The sequence below is a fragment of the Diceros bicornis genome, chromosome 32 (genome assembly GCF_020826845.1).
Source record: "Diceros bicornis minor isolate mBicDic1 chromosome 32, mDicBic1.mat.cur, whole genome shotgun sequence".
Lineage (NCBI taxonomy): Eukaryota > Metazoa > Chordata > Mammalia > Perissodactyla > Rhinocerotidae > Diceros > Diceros bicornis.
This window is the reverse complement of record NC_080771.1, coordinates 34,443,725-34,466,298: the sequence shown is the minus strand read 5'-3', so window position 1 is coordinate 34,466,298 and position 22,574 is coordinate 34,443,725. Positions and strand designations below refer to the sequence as shown.

General features: G+C 61.2%; 1 protein-coding gene across 3 annotated transcripts in view; it reads right to left on the bottom strand.

Annotated features, from left to right (window-relative positions):
* GSE1 (Gse1 coiled-coil protein) overlaps window positions 1–22,574 on the bottom strand; it is a 422,603-nt gene that overhangs the window by 37,902 nt on the left and 362,127 nt on the right. For all 3 annotated transcript variants that reach the window (XM_058528415.1, XM_058528413.1, XM_058528414.1), the window contains exon 3: window positions 368–586. In XM_058528415.1, the coding sequence (XP_058384398.1) occupies window positions 368–586 (219 nt within the window). The remainder of the gene's footprint in view (window positions 1–367; window positions 587–22,574) is intronic.

Sequence of the window (22,574 nt, the reverse complement as noted above, 5' to 3'; positions counted from 1 at the left end):
ACCACCGGCTGCCCCACAGTGGCTCCTGGAGCCAAGGAAGGACAGAGGCGGGGGAGAGAGCGGGAAGCCCAGAGGCACGCAGGGGAGCCGGGGCTGGGGGGGCACTCGCACGCAGACAGCGGGGCTCCGGGAGGGCCTGCAGCTCAGCCAGCCACTCCCACCAGCCCCACCAGCATGAGGCAGACAAGCAGGGGGAGTGCGTGCGGGCGCGGGCCCCCCCACACAGCCCTCCAAGCACAGTCCTGCTCTCGGGGACAGCTGGCCCCTTAGGGCTGCACCTGCCCCACTCGGGGCCGGGCGAGGTCTGAGCGGGAAGGCAGGGGCATCTGGCCCCCTCGGGCCGCAGCCTGGCGGGCGCGCCTCTTACCTCTGGGCTCCTCCGCCTGTTTGGCGAGCTTGCGCAGCGCGGCGGCAAAGCTGGAGGATGGCGCGGCCTGGGCCGACAGCGCGCTGCTGGTGGCGGGGCTGCCGCTGGGCACCAGGGCGCCATTGAGCGGCGAGGGGGTGAGGGGGTTGACGGTGGCGGTGGTCCTGGTCGCGGTGGAAAGCATCCCTAGTGAAGGGGACTTGGGCTCATGGCTCATGCCTGAAACAGGAAAAGAAGAACTCGAGTCACCTAGAGAGCAGGAGGCCCAGCACTGGGCGGGGCGGGTGGGGCCAGCAAGCCCCGCGCCAGCGGCAGCATGCAGGGGAGGGGCGGGAGAGACCCGGGAGCTCAGGGCAGGACAGGCGAAGCAGGACAGAGCCAGTGCCGCAGAGAGCGGGCCACGGCCCCATCAGTCCCCGGGGCACCCCGAGCCCCTCAGGCTGGCCCCTGGCCCCGTAATTACAGAACCAGGCGTGCCCAGGACCCCAGTGATCCCAGATACCCAACAGCTCAGCCTATAGCCTCTCCGGGGCAGCACGGGTGTGGGAGGATCCGGAAGCATCCCCGAACAGCTGTGGGGGAGAGACTGAGGCAGGGGCACGGGGCCAGCATTCTCAGAACAGAGAAAAATGCCAGCAGAAAGGAAGAGGGTTGCACTAATGGAGATCACAAAGCACCCCCAGCAGCAGCTCCGGGTTCACATCCTTGTTCCCGCCAGGCCGCCATCACCGCACCGGTGAGGCCTGCACTACTCCCGCCCCCATCTCAGAGAAAAGCAAACTGAGGCTTACACAGCAGCACAGACCCAGGGTCTGAGCCCAGGCAGGCCAGCCCAGAGCCCTCACCTGCTGCCACTGCGCCCGCCCTGATCCCAGAGCCACCCAGGGACACCGGCGGGTCTCCACCCGAGAAGGTGCCTCGGAGAATGGGCTGCGTCAGCAGTTGAGGGAGAGGTAGGCCTGCTGTGCGGCCCCTTGCTGGGCGCCCACCCTGCCCGGAGAGGTAGGCATGGAGCTGCAGAGCCAAACTGCCGGCAGCAGGGACCCCCCTTCGCGCAGGGGGCCAGCTTCAGGCTGCACTGGCAGAGGAGCTGCTGCCCACCAGGAGTGACATCAGATGCCACAGGGGGAGGACACAGCCACCTTCCCACGTGCCCCCAGCCTTTCAAGTCCCATCCAAGTGTTAATGAGGAGACAACCTTCCCCCGTCCCGCGGTCAATACAGGCCGGGCGGTGCCATAAATAAGTTTTCCATTAACATCTCCTGCTCTCTCGGGGCCACCCGCCTGGCCCGGGGCCCACTGGCACATCAGGGGTGAATCCGAAGGGAGTAAATCAGGCCGATGGCCTCGAGCTGGCAGGGGCAACGCATGAGGAGGAGCTGGTACACCTCCAAACCCTAGACGGGATCTGTGAATGGGGGCTCTGGGGCTCCCGGGGGGAGGGGAACACCCAAGAAGACAACCGGGCAGGACCGTCGCTTTCCAGGGGGTTGGGGCGAGGGCCCACCTCACCTCTGTGGGATGTTGCACCAGTCCAACCGAGCCTCACTGGAGACTTCCATGTCTGTCCCTGTGAGCCGGTAGGCTCAGACCCGGCCAGGCCCTCGAGACCTGCCCCGCCTACCTGCTGCCCCCAGAACTAGCCAGAAGAGGCCGCAGGCCCCGAGTGCACGCCCCAAACCCTGAGTCACTGGCAGCCAGGCTGCTCTCTCGCCGGAGGGGAAAGCCATCTTGGGGTGCACGGGCTGAGGTGCTGGTGGTAGGGGATGAGTGGCCACCGGAGGGCTGGGGGCTGGGGCAAAAAAGACAACGTCGAGGCAGGCGTGAGCTCCAGGGGACACCCTTCTCCTGGGAGAGGGCTTGTACCTTGGCAACAAAGTGCCCCCACCAGCAGGGGGCCTCCCAGCTGCCGGGTGGGTCATGTGGGCGCCAGCGCCCGCAGCAGGAGTCACACCAGGCAGGCAAGGTGGCGCCACTCCGAGGCTGACCCCAGCGCGTCCTCCTCTTTCTGGAAGACGAGGGGGCCACATGCCCACAGACACCATGAGCCCAGCAGAGAAACCCAAGAACCCAGGGACTCGGGGTCCCCGCCTCAGCAGCGGGACTGCCAGGAACGCAGATTCCTAACGAGTCCTTTCTCAGGCAACCCGGCCCCCTCAGGCCACTCGAGGACCATTGAGTACGGTGGACACTATGCTCCAGAAGCTCAGCCCGGGTTCACCCCCAGCCCCAGGCTGCCATCAGCACCCTCCCCTCCTCCCATGGAGGGTGTGTACAGAGGACAAGAGGTGTGGCCAAGGCCAAGGAGCGAGGAGGAAGTGGGGGGCCTGGAGGCCAACGCTTAGCACCGACACCGACTGACTTTGCTGCCGGGCACCTGGGGCTTGAATCTGGCTCTGTGGCCTCTAGCTGTGTGACCTTGGGCAAGCTACTCTGCCTCTCTAGGCCTTAGCCTCCTCATCTGCAAAATGGAGATAAAGACAGTCTACCTCATGAGGTTAATCCTGGGAGGATTCAAGGAGCTAATATATGTGAGGGGCTTCAGAGCATGCCTGGCATATACCGGGGTCACTATTATGATTATATAGATGGTCAGCTGACAGGGGCAGACACCAGGTCCAGAAAGGTGAAGAGCCCGGCCAAGGCCGCAGAGGTCAGGCTCAGCAAGCCGGGACCCAAGCTGCCGGATTTGTGCCGCCTGCCCCCGGGGGGGGGACCAGAGCTGAGAGGGGAAGAGGCGATGGGGCGTCACAAGTCTTGAGGTGGGCACCACCCTACCCTGCCCGAGAGCCCTCCCTGCCGCTGTCCCTTCCCACGACCAGGCCTGGGAGCCGCAGAGCCCAGCCCTCCAAGTCCCTGAGCAGGCAGCAGCTGGTGAAAGGTGACACACGACACCCTGGGGATGGCGGGGACCGGGGCTCTCGTTTTGCTGTCCGCAGGAGACACCCAGGAACGTGACCCCGCACAGGAGCTGATGCGGGGGGTCCAGAAGTCCTCCAGGGCCTGCTCGGGACCCAAGCACCCTCGGCACCCACACTCGGCGGGTGGATGGTTTCCGGGGAGGCGTCTAGAGATGCTTCGAGGTGTAAGATGATCTGCCCTTGTGGGGACCTGGCCCGGGGCACAAAAGGCACCAGGTCCCAGTGGTCCCGACCAGGTGCTTAGAGTAACAGTCCACTACCAGGGGCTGCCCCGGGCAGACTTGTGAGGAGGGTCCCCCACCCGAGGGAAACAAAGACCCTCCCCAGGGGACACCTGAGCAGTCCTCAGGGATCATACAGATTATTGGGTCACCTCTCGACACAGCCTCACAAAGGGCCCAGGAGAGGACGCAGTGGCAGAGCCACACCTACCACCCCACCCTGTTCCCGCCCCTCATGGCCTCAGCTGATCCTGGGAGGCCGGCAGAGCCCAGGTGGGGAAACTGAGGCCAGGAGCTGTTCAAAGCGTGGTCAAGGGCCACACAGTTAAGCAACACGTGTAGGACCTGAACCCTATTTCCTGGGCCCAGATACAGCATTCTCACCACTCATCACCCCACCTGCCCAGCCCAAGGCCTCACCCTGATGCCCTACCAAAACGTGTAGACATGCACAGAACTAAAATCTGACTGTAGCAGTTTAAAAATATGTCCATGAAGTCTTTGTCACTCATCCCTTCAAGAGGTGGAGATGTTCTCTTCTCCCGAATGAGGGCCGGACTTATTGACTCGCTTCCACCGAACAGAATACAGCACAAGTGATGGTGCGTAACTCCAGGGCGGGGTCGTCAGACACCACAGCCGCCTCCTTGCGCTCCCTCAGATCACCTGAGCTGAGGGCAGTCAGCTGCCATGCTGTGAGGATGCTCAGGCAGCTGATGGAGAATCCCATGTTTCAGGGAACTGAGGCCTCCAGCCAACAGCCATGCGAACCACCCTCTTGGCAGCTGCTCCTCCAGCCCCAGTCGAGCCTTCAAATGAGACAGCAGCCCCGGCCAGCAGCTTGATTACATCAGAGATTCTGAGCCAGAACGGCCCAGCTGAGGCACTCCTGAATCCTGGAATATTTGTTAAGTTTTGGATAGTTTGTTATGCAGCGTTAGATAACTGATAGAGCGAGGGCTACATGCTCTATCGATCGAGGTCCACTCTCTGATTCTTTCTTCCTTCTTGGAGACCGAGAAGTTCAACCATCTGCAAATACTCTGTGCCTTTATCCACTGAGTCTGCAAAATGGGCCCCTCTGATGCCATCAGAGATTATTAACCACGCCCCTACTTCCCACATTCCTTAGCAAACTGGTCACCACTCTTTGAATCCCAGCAACTCTACAAGAAAGGCTCTGTTACTGTGCTTGTTTTGCAGACAGGAGAGGCCAGGCTTGGATCCAAAGGCCAACAGATGGTCAACAGCAGGGCCGGGATTACTTGAACACAGCACCTGTGTCCATCTACATAAGGCTGGTCAGGGCACAGACCCAGAGCCATTCCAGGGCTGTGGGGATGGGGGCTAGCTCTGCCCAGCCCCGCAGCCCACACCACTCGCTGCCTCCGGAGACAGAGGGAAGAAGGGAGGGACAGGGAAGTGAGGCAGGCGATGCTGTCGCTGCAACTCCCACTGATTGGTCCTTGAGGCCCAGGAACAGATGCGAGGTCACTGCCCAGTGGCCGTGTGACAGGCTGGCCAGCTGGTGACCCGGGCAGACATGCTGTGACTGCCAGCTGCCAGCGCTGGGCAGGATGTACAGAGGTGCTGGGATAGGCAGGCAGCAGCCACAGGGCAAACCCCAGGCCAGACCCCAAAAATGTCACATGCCCCTTAAGGCTGCCGGTGGCTGTCTTTGGGTGGTGGAGAGAGAAGCAATTCTCTCATCTGTATCTTTTTTACCTCTCTATGTTCCTATTTTCATGTAGTGAACCAGGTTTTTTTTTTTTTTTTTTTTTTTAAAAAAAGGTGTGCCAAAGAGATGAAGACTCGCCTGCATGAGTTGGCACTGCCAACAGAAGCATGGGGGCATCCCCCAGACCAGGGCCTCCGCCAGCCAGGTGCAGGACCCAAGGGAACTGGGGTGCCCCTGCTCAAACCCTAACCCTCACCCAAAGCCCGAAACCCCTCCCCTGGTGACCAGGGTCCCAGTGGGCGGGCCCACCCTCTGCCTCCTCCCTTCCTCCCTCCTTGGGTCAGCCACCACCTGAACATCACTATCACACTCCCACTGGCATCCAGTGACCCCCCACTCCACAGAGCCTGCCCTCCCCCGTCCCCAAAGCCTGGCACCTGCTCCCCAGGGCCCGCCAGCAGCCTGCAGCCCCACGTATAGACCCCCTGGGTTCCTCGGGGTCCCCCAAAGCCAGTGTCCCTGCCATGGTGTCAGCCGTGGGCTCCAGAGCAGCTCTGAGCCGGGAAAGCTGCTCTGCTGATGTCAGGTCACTTAAAATAGAATTCCAAATGAGCAGCTTCATTAGGAGTCTAAAATTAGCAACCTCCTCAGCACGTGTGCTTCAGGAGGGGCGGGCCCTGGGAAGCAGAGGCGAGGGGGCACCAGGACCACTGGCAGCCCCAATGGTAGCTCCCTCGCACCTAGGACGTGGAAGGACACAAAGCCAAACTCTGGGACCCCAGAGACCCTGTAAAGGGTCACCCTGGACCTGCTGCAGATTGACATGGCCTCACCGCCCACCTTGCCCCTCAGTCACAGGCTGGGGTCACATCAGGGCCCGCTCGCTGCTCTGTTCCCCACCTGCCCCAGCAGGTGGACCCAGGCCTCCCATAGCATTCTCTGGCTGGGGCCATGGCAGGTGCCACCGTGACTGTGGAGGCCCCACGGACGGGTGGAGGGGAGAGTGGGCCTCAGGGCAGCCCCCACACCCTCAGGAGGCCCTGGGGGAGACGGGTGCCTACTCCTCTGCCCTCATTAGAGAGGTATTTATTAACTTCTGCGCTCCTGGCCATTGACAGAATTCTTGTCTACATTATCAGCTCATGTAAATTCATTATCCTAACAGCTGGGAATAAGCTCGCAGCGTGAAGGCCAATGATGGATGAGGGGTGGGGGCCGGGGCGGGGTGGGGGGGACAGGGCTGGGGCTCCCTCTCCGCGCTGCACAAGCTCTCCTGACATGTGCGCCACAGCAGGAGCACGAGCCAGGTTGTGCAGCCGCCTGGCATTCTTTTTGTTTTCTTTTTTTTGTGTGTGTGAGGAAGATCGGCCCTGAGCTAACATCTGCCAATCCTCCTCTTTTTGCTGAGGAAGACTGGCCCTGGGCTAACATCCATGCCCATCTTCCTCCACTTTATATGGGACGCCGCCACAGCATGGCCTGACAAGCGGTGCAACGGTGCGTACCCGGGATCCGAACCAGCAAACCCCGGGCTGCCGCAGCGGAGCGCGAGCACTTAACCACTTGCGCCACCGGGCCAGCCCCAGCCTTTCCGTTTGTATCACATGCTGCTGTCCTCTGGACGGGCACCTCCTGACACCCTAGGCTGCCTGACTCCCCAGGAGAAAAGAGCCACAGCCCGACCCCCAGAGGCGAAATCCAACAGCTCCTGGGCACCCTCAAGCCCTGGGGCCAGGACCCCTCTGAGCCTCAGCTTTCTGCCCCCAGACTGTTCCAGGGCTGGCCCAGTAGAGCCCAGAGCCCGTTATTAGGCCAGAGGCTGAGGGCAAGAGAAGAGGAAAAGCCACCAGGCTAACAGCACCCACAAAATAAGTGGGCCCCACCATTCCAAGGATGGTGACGGTCTGGAGAAGCAAAGATCGCCCTGTCCCAGAACCGCAGGCGGCGGGGGCGGGCTTCACCTCTCCCACTCCTTCTACTCAAGTATGGTGTCTTCAATCAATACTTCCCTCTCTTCTCTGCCTAGCTTTCTAATATGGCCAGAAGCAACACAAAGCTTGAAAGAAAGAAAGAAAAAAGGCAAGGAAGAAAAACCCAAGGGCAGAGGGGCGAGCCTGGCTGGCCACCAGCTGATGTTTTCTGGAAACCCACCTTGTCCTTGGTTCTTCAAAACAGACCCTGATGGGGGGGCCTTCCGTCCAAACGCTCCCAACAGCCGGGTTTAAGGGGGGGGAAGCCCCTACCACTCCACTGAATCTGCTCCCTGGTCCCGCTCCCTCCGCTGCGTGTCGGTGGAGGGGCTTATTAATCAGCACGCCGCGGCCACCCTCCAGCCTCCCGCGGATCCCGTAATTACCGCTTCCTTTCATCCCTGCTCTTCCGCGGCACCAGACCTCAGGCCTGCTCCCTCCGTGCTCTGTAATTACAAGCTAATAGCTGAGATGAATTTTCTGCTGGCTCCCGGTTCAAGCACCAATCCGCCCCTTCCCCCGACAGCCCCCCCGAGGATAATTACACCCAGCGCGGCCGGGGCCAGCAGGGCTGCACTTGCAGGCCCCGCGTGCGCAAGCTGGACTCAGATTCTCTAATCACCCCTCTTGGTAATTTTTCATTACCACAGAAAGAAATGTTTGTGAACAAATAAAGGGCGTCCCCGACTCCGGGGCCCTGCACCTCCGTGACCCCTCCTCCCCCAAAGGGGCGATGTCTCTGCAACCCTAACAAGGCCGGGTCAGCCGCTGCAGAGACCTGGGCGGGCGGCATGGGGCGCCACGTGACCCCGGGAGCTGAGCCACTTCATAATAAATTCATTATTATATTTGCCTTTGGCGTGTTCTCAGCTCACTCGCACGCAGCAGTTCTTCCCGGGACGGGAGGATGGGAGTCAGGAGGGTGGTCTTCTCGCTCCCGGCTACACGGGGGGGCCTGCTGAGGCCTTAATGTTCTTTTTCATCTAAGGAGATCCCTCAGGTTGTAGGTTTCTAAGGGGACTGGGGTCTTTTTCTTGCCCTCAGTTCCCAAACTGGAGGTTCTCCCCAAGGCTAAGGCCCCAGTAGCTGGAGGCTGGGCCAAAGCCATTGCTAATTGCTGGAGCAGGGACAGCCCTAGCAGATGGCCTGGATCCTGACCTGGAACCAGAGGGCAGGGGCAGAGAGCATGGGGCGGGGGGCAAGCCTGTGCACCCACAGGAGACCCTGGCCCAGGAGTAAAAGGAATAACAAGGCGGCTCATTTTCTTACAAGACTGCCATCCTCCCCCTGCAGACCGTCACTCAGCAGCATTTATTAAGTCCCTACAGAACGCCGAAGGCAGGAGCTCATGAGCTGCAGAAAGTGTCTGTCAGAACCCCAATCAAGGAGAACCGGAGCCCACTCCCAAGAGCTGGCACCACAGGGTGAGCTGTTTGCAGAGCTCATCTCCGGTGACTGCAGCCACTGTGAGTGGGTCGGGTTCAATGCGGGCTGCATGGTGCCCCTGCCTCTGCAGTGAATGGGGGGTGGGGGGCAACATTTAGGGCTCTCTCAGTCTTGCCCACCCACTGCCGTGTTAGTAACGGGGGATGGGGGCTGTCAGGCCATAACTGGGTTCTAGGGCAAAGGCGACGAAGAAGAGCATTCAGGAGACCCCTACACTCTTGAGCACATTACCAGGGCCCGAGGAGTGGGGGAGGGGGCAGGGCAGGGCCGATGGGGCTGGGGCTGAGGCTGGTTCCCGGGGTGGGGCATCCCAGGGGAAGCCACAGAGGGGGTGGACAGGAGAGAGCAGCGATGGGCATGGGGCTGGCGCCCGCTGACACAAACCTCCAAGGATAGTCTAGGGGTTGAGGTTCAAGGCCTCAGACACCGGGAGTCCCGGAGGCTCTGGGTGGAGGCGAAGGACGGAAGTCGGGCAACAGATGGCAGCAACATTTGACAGCGATTATTGTAAGCGCCTGCCGTGTCTGGAGAAGCCTGGGACAGACAGATGAAGGGCTGCAAGTGGGCGCAGCGGGGCCATGGTGGGGAGGGGCAGGAGGCACAAAATCCGCAGCCGAGGAAGGCCAGGGAGCCACGGGAAAGCGTCCAATCACGACGAGAGAGGGCTGAGAGAGCGGGTCAAGGTGGGGGCCCAGCGTCCAGGCCCCTGGAAGGCGCTCCTGTCGTTAGGGAATAACAAGAGCGAACGTTTTCCTGTGCACCCCCCGGGGCCGGCACACACACACTGCTTTACCGAGAGCATCTGTCACCCTTCGTGGTAGCTCCACGAGCAGACCCCAGCACACAGCGAGGGCACACAGACCGCCCAGAGTCGAGCTGAGGGTTGACCAACCCCAGCCAGCCTGACTCTCGCCCCTCCATCACCCGGGCAGCCGCTGCACGGCAAGGGGGCCTCAGTGCTCACCGGAGCTCCCCTTCATGTTCTCTGCACAGGCTGCCTCCTGGAAGTGGGGGGGCCCTGGGGTCCCCAGCCAAAAAGCCTCCTACCACACACTTATCCCGCACAGCCTGCCACTTTCCCCCACCCCACAGATGGGTAAACCGAGGCTGAAGAGCCAGGCAGTGAACCCAGCTGCCCTTGCTGCCACACCAGCAATTTCTCTTTAAATATGAGAAGGCGCTGGAAGGACTCCCTACTGGGGGTCACCTCCCATTCTGCAGACCCCAGTCCTGTAACTGCAGGCCACCTGGAGAGCGCCCACCTATGCACCCATTTTACGACAGGACAAGCGAGAATCAGAGACGGCCCAGAGCCAGGGAGTGAAACCAGGATCTGACCTTGGGACCCCACTCCACCCCTGAATCCCACATTCCCGCAGCTCGGGGCTGGAGGGCGCCCATGCTGGAGCCGCCCAAGGCCTTGGCGACAAGCCGGGAGCAGCCCTTTTGTGTGTCCACGGCACCTGAGCTAACCAGGCCACCCCGAGCCTTGCCTCACTCACAAAGGAGCCCTTTCAGCGGACTCCAGAGGCCAGGGTGCAGGAACCGGGCGGGGGTCGAAGGTGTCCACTGCACACATGAGGTCCAGGAGGCAGCCGCTGACTGCCTCCAAGTTTCCATGGAACAGCAGCCTGGGGCCAGCAGGTGGGGAAATGGGCCAGGAAGAGGGGGCTGGAGCCAGAGGGCAGGGGTGGAAACCATCTCCTTCCTCAGAAGGGATAAAATCCGACCGGGGGTACGGACTTCAAGGAGCAGACTGCGGGGAGGGACTCTGAGGAGTAGCGGGAAGAGGAAGCAGAGGCCGCTGCCTGATGGGGCCCGACCGTCCCCAGGGGCCCCGCTCCCCACTCCCTCCCTGCAGGGAGGAGGCCGGGGCCTGGGAATCTGGGTGCCCCACCCCTCAGGTGTCCAAAGCTGGGTCAGACAGTGTAGGAGCATTTGTCCCTTCAGTACCATGAGGGGGTTGACAAAAGCTGTCTGTGTACGGCAGGCATCCTCCACCTGCCTCCCCAGCCCCCAAGGGCACTTAGTGGGTCCTCAGCCTGCAGAACAGGGACCAGGTGTACAACAGCCACATCTTCACAGGTGCTCAGCCAGATTCTCGGAAAACAGTGACACCTGGCACCCTGCTCACGCCAGCCGGGAGCTCCCCACTGGGCAGGATCAGCTGGGGGCTGAGCCAGGGAACTGAATCGATGGTGGAAAACCAGCCAGAAGACCAGCTCCTGGCCTGGCTCCCCATGGACTTCTCAGTGGGGCCCTGCAATGCCGCTACGTGGTCTGAGCCTCAGTTTCCCTGGCAGTCCTCCAGGAGGGTCTAAGCAGGAGGTGGCAGAGGCTAAGCAGGCCTCCTTTTACTCATAGACCTGTTCTTATTTGGCCTCAAGTCGTGCTGCTTAAATGTAAATCAATGGACATTTTAAAACAGGAATTTCAAGTCCGAATGAAGACTTCCAGTTCCTCGTGGAAACTCAGAAACCACAAAGCCATAATCCTGAGAGTAACAGTTGTCTCTCAGTGCGTCCCAAAGTCTCCAGCTCGCCAGAGTCCCCACCACTCCCTCTTGCCTCAGGCTGCCAGCTTGCTCAATGCCAGGGGGGTCTCTCCATCTCTGAAACCACGTGCTCAGGCAATGAAGAGCATCTAGAGGAGCTTACTAAGCGTCTACAGCGGCCAGGACCCTCAGCTCAGATCTTAACTGGATTCGGATTCAGCTGAAGAGCTTACGGGGTGAGGGCCCACCAGGAAGGAGGCCGTGATCCTGGCCGTGTCAACCACAGGTAGGTCTTGCTTGAATCAAAGCTAGTTCACTCAAGCCACAACTGGCCTCGAATTATAAAATCGTTTTTTGCTTTCGCAAAAATGTCCATTCTCACGATGGTTCAACGTATAGACCAGAACCTTCTCCCAGAAAAATACACCTACTGAATTCTGCACATAGTTTTACCAAGTTCACAGAGCCCACCTGTAAACCCCTGGGGGTTTGTGTATGGAGATGCGTGGCATCCATGAACTCAGGTCATAGACGCCAACAGCGTAGAATTCTTTACACATCAAAGCCAAGTATCAACACCCTCCCCCAATATGTTCTACCAGGCCAAGGGAATACAGGTGTCAAAGGTAAGATGCAGAAAAGTCTAAGTCCTAACGGTATTTCCCCACCCGGGCTCATCCACCATCTTCAAAGCCCCGTGTACCATGCCCAGACGTCAGTAAATGCCCCACTGGAAAAATCAACTACCCTGCGGCCAAAATGGACCCAGAATGGGGCCACCAGGTAAAAGTGCCCAAAACAGTCACACACCTCAAGCCGCGAGCTCCCCAGTCCCAACTCTGCCACAGGCCAGGACAAGCTGGTCACCTTCTGGCCACAACCATCCTCCATCTAGTACCAAGCAGCTGACTGCCTATGGCTAAAGAATCTTTCACTTCTTCTCAAAAGAAACTAACACAAACCCCTCCATAGCTCCAGCTGGACACCTGGAAGGTTCCGTAACCCAGGCAGGATACTGAGGCCCAGAACTAGCTTTCAGGGGCGCCGGGTGTCCCCTCCAGGACGGGGAACAAGTTGTCTTAGATCACACCGACAGGAGCAGCCCAGTCTGCCCGGAGACCTGCGCAGGGCGCAACGTCGGCCCCAAGCACAAGTACTCGCTGAACGAAGGGTTTTCTTCCCCTTGTGGGGCAAGTGAACCTCCTTGGAGGCTAAGGGTGGAGGGGCGCAGAGGAACCCCCAGTGAGCCAGAATCAGGTAACTCGAGGTCTGCGCTGCTGCAAGGGGGAGAGGGTGGTCCCCACACCCCCTGGAGTAATCCTGCCGCATCTTTAAGGCTGTCCAGCCTTCCCACCCAGCCCTTTCCCCTCTTGGAATCTGTTCAACAGAACAGCCCGGGGGTGTGAACACGCCCGCCCGCGGAGGGGCTCACTGCATGGCCCAGACGCTGTTGGTAACTGCAGCATGAAACCCCGAAGTCCCCTGAGGGCCCTGGCTGGAGAAACCCTGGCACTGACACCCCACCGGATACCACACAGCTGTGAGACCACGCCACACAGTCCTATCAGTTTCAACTGGGAAACCAGCTGCATAGCTAAAATGCACCCCCTGGGCTGGAGTGACAGGCTCCGGGGTCTGGCATCCCAACTAAGGAAGCCCTCCTCAGTCTTATCAAGTCTCATAAGACATATATTTAGACGGAAACAGCAAGCTGCAAAAAGTTAAGTCTGTGTGTTCAGAAAGGCGAAGACTGGACATCAGTCTGACTTAAAACTTACAATCTCAGCCCACATCTCCGCTCCCCCTTTGAGCCCAAGCAGGGCTGCCCAGAAATCCTTTCCAAGAGACCATCTAAACGGGCCCCCTGAGAGCAGGGTGGTGGGGGTGGGTGAGTGCCAGGCACTCCCCAGGGGCTGATTCAGGGCCTCAGTCTTCTCATCTCTTAAATGGGGGCCACTAATCTTCCCCCACTCACGAGGTGGCAGGGGACCAGCACAATCCTATCTAAGAATCTTAGCTCTACCTGTACTCAACTATGTATCTTCAACGCTGCCGTCTATCTCGAGAATCCTCTCACATTTACGTGAATAGAGCAAGACCACAAAGCGTATGTAAAAAAGTCACAAAAACACACTCAAGATGAAGTGAATTCAGTAGGATGGATGCATCCCTTCTCTACTTATCCCCAGCTGTACGATGGTGGGCAGGTACGAGCCCCACGGAGATAGATGAGCCCCCGGAGGGGGCCCCCATTTCTCCTAGCTAATGGTCAAACGGGGGTAATCCCTACCTCACAAGTCAGACCCTCCTCAAGGGGAGAGGAGACAGAATGAGACCACCAATCCGTGTCACACACATCACAGGCAGGCACTTGTCTCCCCTGCCCCTAGACGGGCTGGGCGGCACGTTAGGCGGCGCCCTGGGCTCTGGCTCACCTCTGGAGTGAGGAGTGAGGGTTAGCACAGAAGAGGCCCCTTGCCCACCCCCGCCTGCAGGCCTGGTCCTCCTCGGCTTGACACACAGATTTTCCTTCGGGACGGCTTAACCCATCCCACATCAATATCACCCTGACCAAAGGCTCGCGGATCAATTCCTTTTATTGCTGCCTGTGGCCACAGACTCACCATCTGCGCACAGGAAGGACAGGGCTGGGGGAGGAGCGGTCGCCTGAAGAAGCACCTCCCTCCTCCCAGACCCAGGGCGCCACCCGCTGCCATCACAGCAGGGGGTGGGGTGGGGGGGCCACAAGTCAGCTGAAAAAGGTGTGTGTGTGTGGGCACACACACGCAGTTTCAAGACCCCGGGGGCGGGCGAGGCTCCAGAAGAACACATTCGGCTGCTGCAGCCCCAGCAGAGGAGGGTCGGCAGGGGCTGATCTGGCACTGTGGGCCTTTGGGTCCTGGTGGGAAAAGTGGCCGCAGCCCCTCCCCACCCCAAACACTGCAAGGGGCGCGGTGGGAGAATAGAGCCTTCAGGGTTTCATAAACTAAATCCCCTGGAGTCCTCGAGTCACCAACACAGGGTGATCTGGTGTTTTCTCTGACAAGCCTTTACACAACGGCCCTCTGTGCCAGGCGCTGCTGAGTGCTTCATAAGAAAGCACTTAACCCCCACCAGCCTGAGGACGCGGGCGGTGTTGTCACTCCTATTTTACAGATGAGAAAACCGAGGCCCAGGAGTAAAGTGCGAAAGTCACACAGGTTGAGAGGGAGGTGGATGTCAACGCCTTAGTCAGGGACCAACACGTGCAGACCAACACGCTAAGAGGAACAGCAGACCTTTGCTGGGGGCTTACCCCATGCCCATGGGGTGTCCAGCCGTCCTCTGCATTTACCCACTCAGGTGCAGCCACAGGGCGTACAGGATGTCTTCTAAATCACCAACCCAGAGAAGGGCTTTGCATCCCCATCATACAGGAGGGAAACAGCTGGGAGGGTTAATTACTGTGGGAGGGTCTACATTATCTGCCCACGTGGGGTGCCCCCTACCTGGGTCTGGCAGCCCCAAAGCCACTACAACGTACATCTCCTCATGCATGTCAAGTTCTCCAGCTGGAGGAACTCATTCCAGAATTGGAAGGCTTGGCTGGAGCTCCAGACACCCACAGAAGCTACCAGTCCAAATATGAGTTCGCATTTGAAGGCCCTATAGAAGGGCTCGATAAGAGAATTACCTTCAGGATTTTACCCCAGGTTAATACAAAGCCTGGAGCCATTCAGGGACCTGGTGATGGGGTTGTGGGCAGCCAGAGGCCTCCACGCCCACTGTTTTCCCAGCACCTCCACCAGCCAGGTGAGGGGTGCTCGGTCCCAAGGGGATGTTTGTTCTGGCTCACGGGGTTGCCCCATCCAATTCTGGGGCAAACAGGGCAGACTCTGGCTTCCCAGGTGGGACCCCAATTTTCCTTAACAAGCATCAGCCCACCTTCCCAGGGAAATGCTTCCCACTCCACCCCAGAACACACTTCTAGTTCAGCATTCACAGGGCAAGGTATAAAACACCAATGTCTAGGCCCCACCCCTAGAGATCTGGGCTCAACTGCTCACAGGTCAGGCCTGGGCCTGGGGGTTTTCAAGTTCCCCAGGTGATTCTGAAATGAGCACCCTGATCCGAGGCTTCCTGCTCTGCCCACACTTCCTTCCTCAGTTAAAACTCACCCCTCAGAAACCCACAAGTCCCACTGGAACCCCACAAAGCCTCAAGTTCAGCCAGATCTCCTCTTTCTCACAGAGGCTTACAAACTTGGGGCCCCTCCCCTTATCTGCAGCCCCCTTCCCTCTGGGCCTGGCCTCCATCCCACCTTCCCCGGGAGGCTGCTCTCACTTCCCCTAGCCCGGCATCTGCTTCCCTCTGAACTTGGCAACATGCTCAGAGCATCAGGCAGGGAGGGGCAGAGGGGCTGGCCTCAGGGACCCCTGGGATTTGGAGCTGACTGGAGAATTCCAGGCGGAGGGAAGGGCAGCCGAGCAAAGACAGGGCCCAGCAAAGACAGGGCCAGGGCCAGGCCGGGAGTATGAAGGCCTGTGGGTTCGTCCTGCCGGGGCCAAGGCGTGAGTGGGGAGGCTGGTGGCGGAGAAGCTGCAGAGGCGAGATTAAAAGGCCCCCGGTGCGCGTTTTGGCAGGCGTGCAAAGGGCTGCTCTGGCCGCGCTCCTGTGTTATCTGCCGGGCTCCTAGGAGAAGCTCGATAAATTCACATTGACAGGAACACTCGAAAACGTCACCTGCCGCCTGTGGCCTCGGCAGCGGAGAACGGCCGGCCCGGGGAAGTGAAGCCAGCGGCTCAGCAGCCCACACTGCGCCCCGTGAGAGGAGAAATTAAAGCTAGTTGGTTCATCTGCAGCGTAGTGGCTGAGATGTCACCCGAAACACAGATCCCCGAAGCTTAAAAACACCAGCTCTCCAGGCACACCAGGGAGGGGCAGGCCTGCCACACGCAGCCCTGCGGTCTGGACGCCGCTGTGTTGCCACAACAGAGGCAATTAATGTGCTCCCACCCAGCCCCAAGCCCAGCGTGGACTTCGAGTAACCCAGGCTGGGAATTCCAAGCCTCCTAGCGGAGCCAGGAAAAACCGGCCTTGCTGGCTGACTCCACAAGCCCCTACGAGTTCCTGGGGCAAGGAGAGAGGCAGCAGCCAGCTCCTGCTTGCCAGTACCCCCTCCTCCGGTAGGGGCTCAGAGCCTGGAAGCCCCTCCTGCTTCAGAGACAGGAGGTGGACACCGCCTGCCAAGGGGCAGTCAGGGCCTCCGTGGGCTGGGGGGGCCTCAGGCCTGCGGGTGCAGGACCCAGGCCGGCCACAGCGTGGCGCTGTGTCCACTCTGCTCTGGCCTCTGTGGCCAGAGATGCTGAGGCCAGGGGCAAGCGGCCTCTGCTCCGAAACCACCAGGCTCTCTCGATTCCCCCAGAGACAGGGAAGTTCTTGGCAGCCAGAGGACTGCCCAAGAGGACAGTTTTGCAAAGGCCATCAGAGCTTCCAAAGGGGTCTGCTTCTCGCTGTAAGCTCTGGTGCCGGCCCCCATGTCCCCCGGGGCCTCAGTTTGCTCCCGTGTTGGGGACCTCTCAACCCCAGTCTGTGTATTACAATCACCTGGGGAACCCACAACTCCCCAGGCCAGGACCAGGAGCCCAGAGGCTGTGGCTTAATAGGGCTTGGGGCAACCTGGCCAACAGCAGTTTTAGAAAACCAAGCTGGGGTATCTAGAAACCTTTTTCAACTGACAAGCCAGGATTCTGAAAGCTGTCCCCAACAGGTCACAGCCCACGCCATAAAGGACAGCCAATGGCCTTGTTCAGAGCCTGGACCCACAGAGACGGTGCCTGGAAGCAGGCCCGGCCTCCAACCTCTCTTCTCAGGGCGGGGCTGACCCCAGGCCACCGCCCTGGCTGCTCACCAGCTCCCCTCACACCACCCCAGGGTTCACAGAAAGAGAACTCCCAGCGTCAAAACCCCAGCTGGCTCCGGCTGCACCCCCTTCCTCTCCTGGCTGGCGTCTCCTCCTGCCGAGACAAAGTGACAAAAGCAAACCCCCACCAGCCCACAGGCCCCCACACCCCTTTCACCCAGGGGTCAGGACTGTGCAGACACCGGACCGTGGTGAAGCATCAATGCAGCTGCTCATGCAGAGCCAGGCCTGCTGGGGCCCTCCTAGACCACCTGGGCCGGGTGGTGCCCCTGCACAGCGGCAGCTGCGATGACACACAGGCCGCCGGTCAGAGCCTGCACCCCAGGCCCCCCTCACCTGTGGCGTGGCCAGCTGAGTCAGGCGCAGCCTGTGCCTCAGGTTCTGCCATCCCTGCGGGTGGAGGCGGCCCGTAAACACGGTGAGCAACACTTACGTGCACCGAGCTTAGGTAACATGGAGGGAGGCCCAGAGGCAGGCTGCTCACCTGGGCCCCCACCCCACTTTCCACTCCTGGGGAGGGGGGCGGGGGCACAGAATCCGAGGGGAGAAAGCCCAGCTGGCCAATCAAGGGACACATTTCAAAGCACCCCACCAAGACCCTCTGCCCCCAGGGCTCCCGCCTCCTGGAAATCGGCTTAGGCAGGGAGGTTCCCACCCAGAGTCCGCTGGGCCTTTTTGTCCCAGCTCCTTTCACAAAAGGAGCTTTTTTTTTCCATCGGTGGTCCCGTTTTTTGTTTCCAAACCCCAACCTGTGTGGGCCCCAGATAACGCACAGCAGGGGTTAACAGCGGTTTAATGTATTTCAGTAGCACTCTGCAGACAAAGGCTAGTTTACAAAACAAGAGCCAAATGGACTCAACTCCGGCTGGTATCCACCCCCAGGTGGGGGCCCGGCAGGTGCTTCCCCGCCACGCACACAGCCCTGAAAACTTAAAGCCGGAGCTCCAGCAAGCGGCCCCCGGCCCCATCACTCGGGGGTGTCGCGGCATCCTTTCTCCCAATCCGAGGAAGCCCTTTCTCCCCACGACCTGCGCCTCGAGACTCCAGTGCACACTTTTAAGTGGTCCCCTTGTCCCCCACCCGGAGCTCCAGAGAAGCGGGAAGGGGGGTGTGGGATGTGAGCCCAACACCCGCTCCGCCTCCACGAAGGGAATTTAATTAGCCTGCTGGAGAGGCAGGCGGGCGGGCGGCCGAGAAGGTGTCTCTGGTGCTGCAATATAATTGAATCGGCTCCACTCGGTCGGGCCACTCGCCGCCCATCAGCGCGGCGGCCGGCCTGGGAGGGCTGGGGGCGGGGAGGCGCATCCAAGCGGAGCAGGAAGGGCCAGGGAAGGAAAAAGGGCAGCGCGAGTGGGGGGCGGCGGATGCAATCACCCTCCCACCTCCGAGGCTGGGGCAGCCATCTTCAGCAGGGGGAGGGGCAGGGGAACCGCTCCAGCGAGGGGGGTGGAGAGAGGGAGGAGAGAAGCGGCGGAGCCCGGGGCGCGCCCTTGGGAAGCAGGGCGTGGGGGTCGGAGACCCCGGAGGCTGCAGTCCCGCCCTCCCGGCAGTCTCCCCGGCTCGCAGGGGAGGGGGAGGGGACCAAGACAAAAACCCAAGCTGCGCGGCCACAGCCGGCAAGCGCCCCCCCCCCCAGCTACCGCCAACACCTGCCGCGGGGGCGCAGGGCCGCCCCCCTCGCTCCCTCCCCCGCCGCCGCAAAGTTTTCACTCCGGCTCCGGAGCGTCGACAGCTCCCCGAGAGACACCCCCCGACTCACCCGCGCACTTACGCGCCCCTCGCCGAACGCAGCCACCGAGCCCCGCCCGGAGCCAGGCTGCCCAGGCTACGACCCGCGGCGGGCGGGGAGCCTTTGGTCGCCTGCCCGCCCGGCTCTTATCGCCGCTCACACTCCGGGGGAAGTTGCCCGAGAGCCGTTGGCGGCCGCCCCCGCAGAACCCGCGAACTTGAAGGAAGAGAGGCGGGGGAGCGCGGAGACTCCCCCCTGCCCGGTACGGCGCGCTCACCTTTCATGCCAGGGCCCCGCAGCTCCGCCTCGGCTGACACATGTTGGAGGCACCGTCGCCCAGTGTTTGTCTAAATTGCTTATCTCACCCGGGGCTGCTCGGCGGCGGCTCGGGCCCGCTGGGGAGGTGGAGCTTCCGGGGCCCCGGCCAAGAAACACCTGCTGCTGTCGCCGCCGCCGAGGACACACCCAAGCGCAACGCCGCCCACTCCCGGGCCACTGGCTCGCTCCCGGCTCCCTGACCTCAGCCAGCGGGAGGTGTCGGGTTTCAGCCGCAAACACACACGCGCGCACACCGACGGGCGCCCGGGTGCACCCGCGCGGGCACACGCCCCTCCTTAGCCAGGCCGGCCAGGTGAGCCGAGGACACCAGCAGGAGGGGGAAGTGCGACCCTCAGGCTCCCAGGAGCCCGTGGCTCGACTGCTTAGGGGTCTCGGGTACACTGGTGTCTAAGACCGGCCACTTGATTCCAAAAGTAGGGAGCAGTTGATTCCAACATGCCCACCACGCGAGCAGAGCCCTGGCACGTCTCGTGATGGCTTCCCAGGAGCCTAGAACAGTGTCTGGCACAGAGCAGGCCCAATAATGAGCGAACCGACAAGCTCACGTGTTCTCGAGCACAACTTTCTTGGAGCTGGTGTGCGTGCTGCCGAGGGGGCGACACAAGACAGGCTGTGTGCGTCTACCCCCTCCCCCCAGATGCAGGACCTTATTGATTACCCCTGTTTGAAAAGGTCGAATGTTAAGAACTCGGGCCTCTACACCTTCCTCCCAAAACTCGAGGAACCGCCCCCTCCCAAGTAACTTTTAGGAAGGCCACAGTGCGGGGGGCCGGGGGTAGTTCTTTAAAGGTCCCGCGTCCCAGCGGCTGGCGAGCCCACGGAGGCGCCGCTCCGCCAGGGGGATCATTAAGTAGCTGCTGGGGATGCGGTCAGAGGCCAGGCCGCCCGCCTCCAGAAACTGGCAAGACCCACTGGGCCTCCGGCCCCAGCACAGCGCCTCCCCATTCCTGGCACCCCCCCACCCTACCTCACCCAGGCACTTGACAGACTGGAATGGCTCAGGGAGCGTCCTGAAATTCCTGGGCACCCACAGGCAGCACGGCGAAGGACTGAGAGCCCCAGCCTCCCCGCCCCCCGACTCCGCCCCGCCCCCACCGGCGGCGGGCGCAGAGAAGCCTGGAGCCCACCCCCCCGCGCCACCCGCGTCTCCAGGAAGTGCCGGGTTAATGGGTCAAGCCTCGCCCGACGCCCCTGGCCCTGGCGCGTTCCGGCGCCCCGGGCGCTGACGCCATGCGCGCCCGAAGCTCCGAGCGTTGCTCCGCTGCCCCTGGGGTCTCTCCCTATACATCCTTTCTCGAAAACCCTCTAATCTACAGCTTTCATACTTTAGAGCCCGGAGGAAAACCAGTACCCGCCCGCCACCCCCAGGCGGCCGCCCCAGCGCCTAGCTGCGGGTTTCAACTTTCGGCCCCCGGTGCCAGCCCGCACTTCTGCCAGCCTCAAACCTGCCCCGGGACATGCCCGCGCCGCGCTTGGCAGGCACGCAAGCTACCGTCCCCGCGGGCCCAGCCTCCCCCGCCTTCCTCCCTCCCTCCGCCAGCCCGGATTGCGATGGGAGGGAGCGCTGGGCGCCTGCCACCCCCCATCCATCTGTTCCCGATGACGCTGGCAGGCCTGGAGCATTCGGGGCCCGTGCCAGCGGGGAGCAGAACCCGCCTGTGTGCCCGCTGGGGGGCAAGGGGCAGGGACCGGACGGGCGCCCCCAAGGCCCCCAGTCCACTGATCCACCTTCGACCGAGCGCACACTAGGGCACGCGGGTCAGCCCCCCGACTTGCACAAGGCTCCTTGCCGACCACAAACGAAAAGGGAAACGGACCGGCGAGGCCGGGCCGGGGGCCGTTACTGTCTCCTACCTGCGGGCGCCGGCCGGTCCTGGCAGCGCGCGGGAGGGGCACTTCCCCTTCACCAGCTGCCCAGCTCCGGCCGCGCTGCCCTCCTCCGGGCCTCGGCCTTCGCCCGACGCTTTAACTGACGCACCACATGGTGTCTCCGCAGCGCGGCCTCGGGTGATTTATACCCAGCAACGGCCGGCAGATTCACCGGCCCCTGCGGGGAAGGGGGTGTCTCCATCCCGCCAGGGTCATGGGCGGGGGCAAGGGAGGGAAGAGTTAGAATTAATTCAACAACTGGCCCAAGGCCTTAAAACCAAATTTAAAAACCTCTGGGGCGGTTCCAACCCCTTCTCACCTGGATTACAGGCTGCGGGGGGAGGGGAGCAACATGCAAACGCACCTCTTGCACCTGGCCGGAGTCTCCGCCCAGACTTGTCCCCCAGGTCAGGACACCCAGGCCCAACCTCCAAATTCCTCCCATCAGGACGCATGCTCCCGCATATTTCCCTTCATCCCTGGGGAGGCCCTGGGGGGCAGAGGGCCGAGTTCTTCCACCTGTACAAGGAGGACTACAAGCGCCAAACATGAAAATTGGTGGGGTGGCCACGGCGTGTTATCATTTGGCTTATTTTTAGAGTCAGCAGAGCCCTGTCTTGTAGACACCTCGTTCCACTGGATCGCAAGATTGGTGGTCGGATCCCGTTTCACAGATGAGGAAGTTGAGGCCGAGAGTGGCTTAAGGTCACGTGCGCAATGGAGCAGCGGGAGTTGTGCTCGGAGCTGCTCCCACCTGGCGTCTCCCCTCCCAGCACAGGCGGCCTGAGGCAGCGGGGAGCTGCAGGAAACCCTAGCGACCGCCGGGGGGCAGCAGCGAGCTGGCTGTGCGCGCCCTGGCCAGAAAATGCTGGCTGGCCACTCAGGCGGGCTGGCCCTGGGGAGATGGATGACACTCACTGTCAGTGCGCCCGCCCAGGGAAATTAGTAATCCGGGAGCACGGCCTCCAAGTTTAAGGGTGGGAATTGCTCTCCTGCAGCCCGCGCTCCCCGCTAACGAGGTTTGTAGCTTGCCTCCTAATTTCCCGCCACTCAGGGCTCAGGCTGGCGGCCTTCCATTTCCTCCAGGCACATTCCTTCTCTCTCCTCCGAAGCCAGAAGCCAGCCAGGAGCCCTTCCCGGGCAAAGCACTCCCTCCCTGGACCTCCTCTTCCTCATTCCCATTTGCCTGGAAACTGGGCAGAGAAAGAAGGTTCGGGGTAAAAGGGAAAGATACCAGGGCCCGTCCTCTGGGGGCGGTGTGGGGACACTTTCTGGAGCAGGGACGTCCGCCCTGAGGATACTGCTACCAGGGTCCTGCTTCCTTTGTGCCTGGGGCAACAGGATGTTTGGTGGGTGCTTGCCTGCACCCCCAGACCCCTGCCAAAACTGCCTCCTCGAGCAGGAAGCAGGGGTCCGATTCCTGTAAAATCCAGCCCCACCTCCACGAGCTAAGAACCTGAGAAGCCCGTACAACCGAAAGCATGAGAAAGCCCTCCATCAAGGAGAAGCCCCAGGAGCCCCTTAAACCCACCCTCTGAGGTCGGGCACTGAAAAAGGGTTTCAAGGGAGAAGCCCAGACAGGATCCACCAGAAAGCAAGCAGTGCCTCTAACCAAGATGGTGGGCATTTGGTCACTC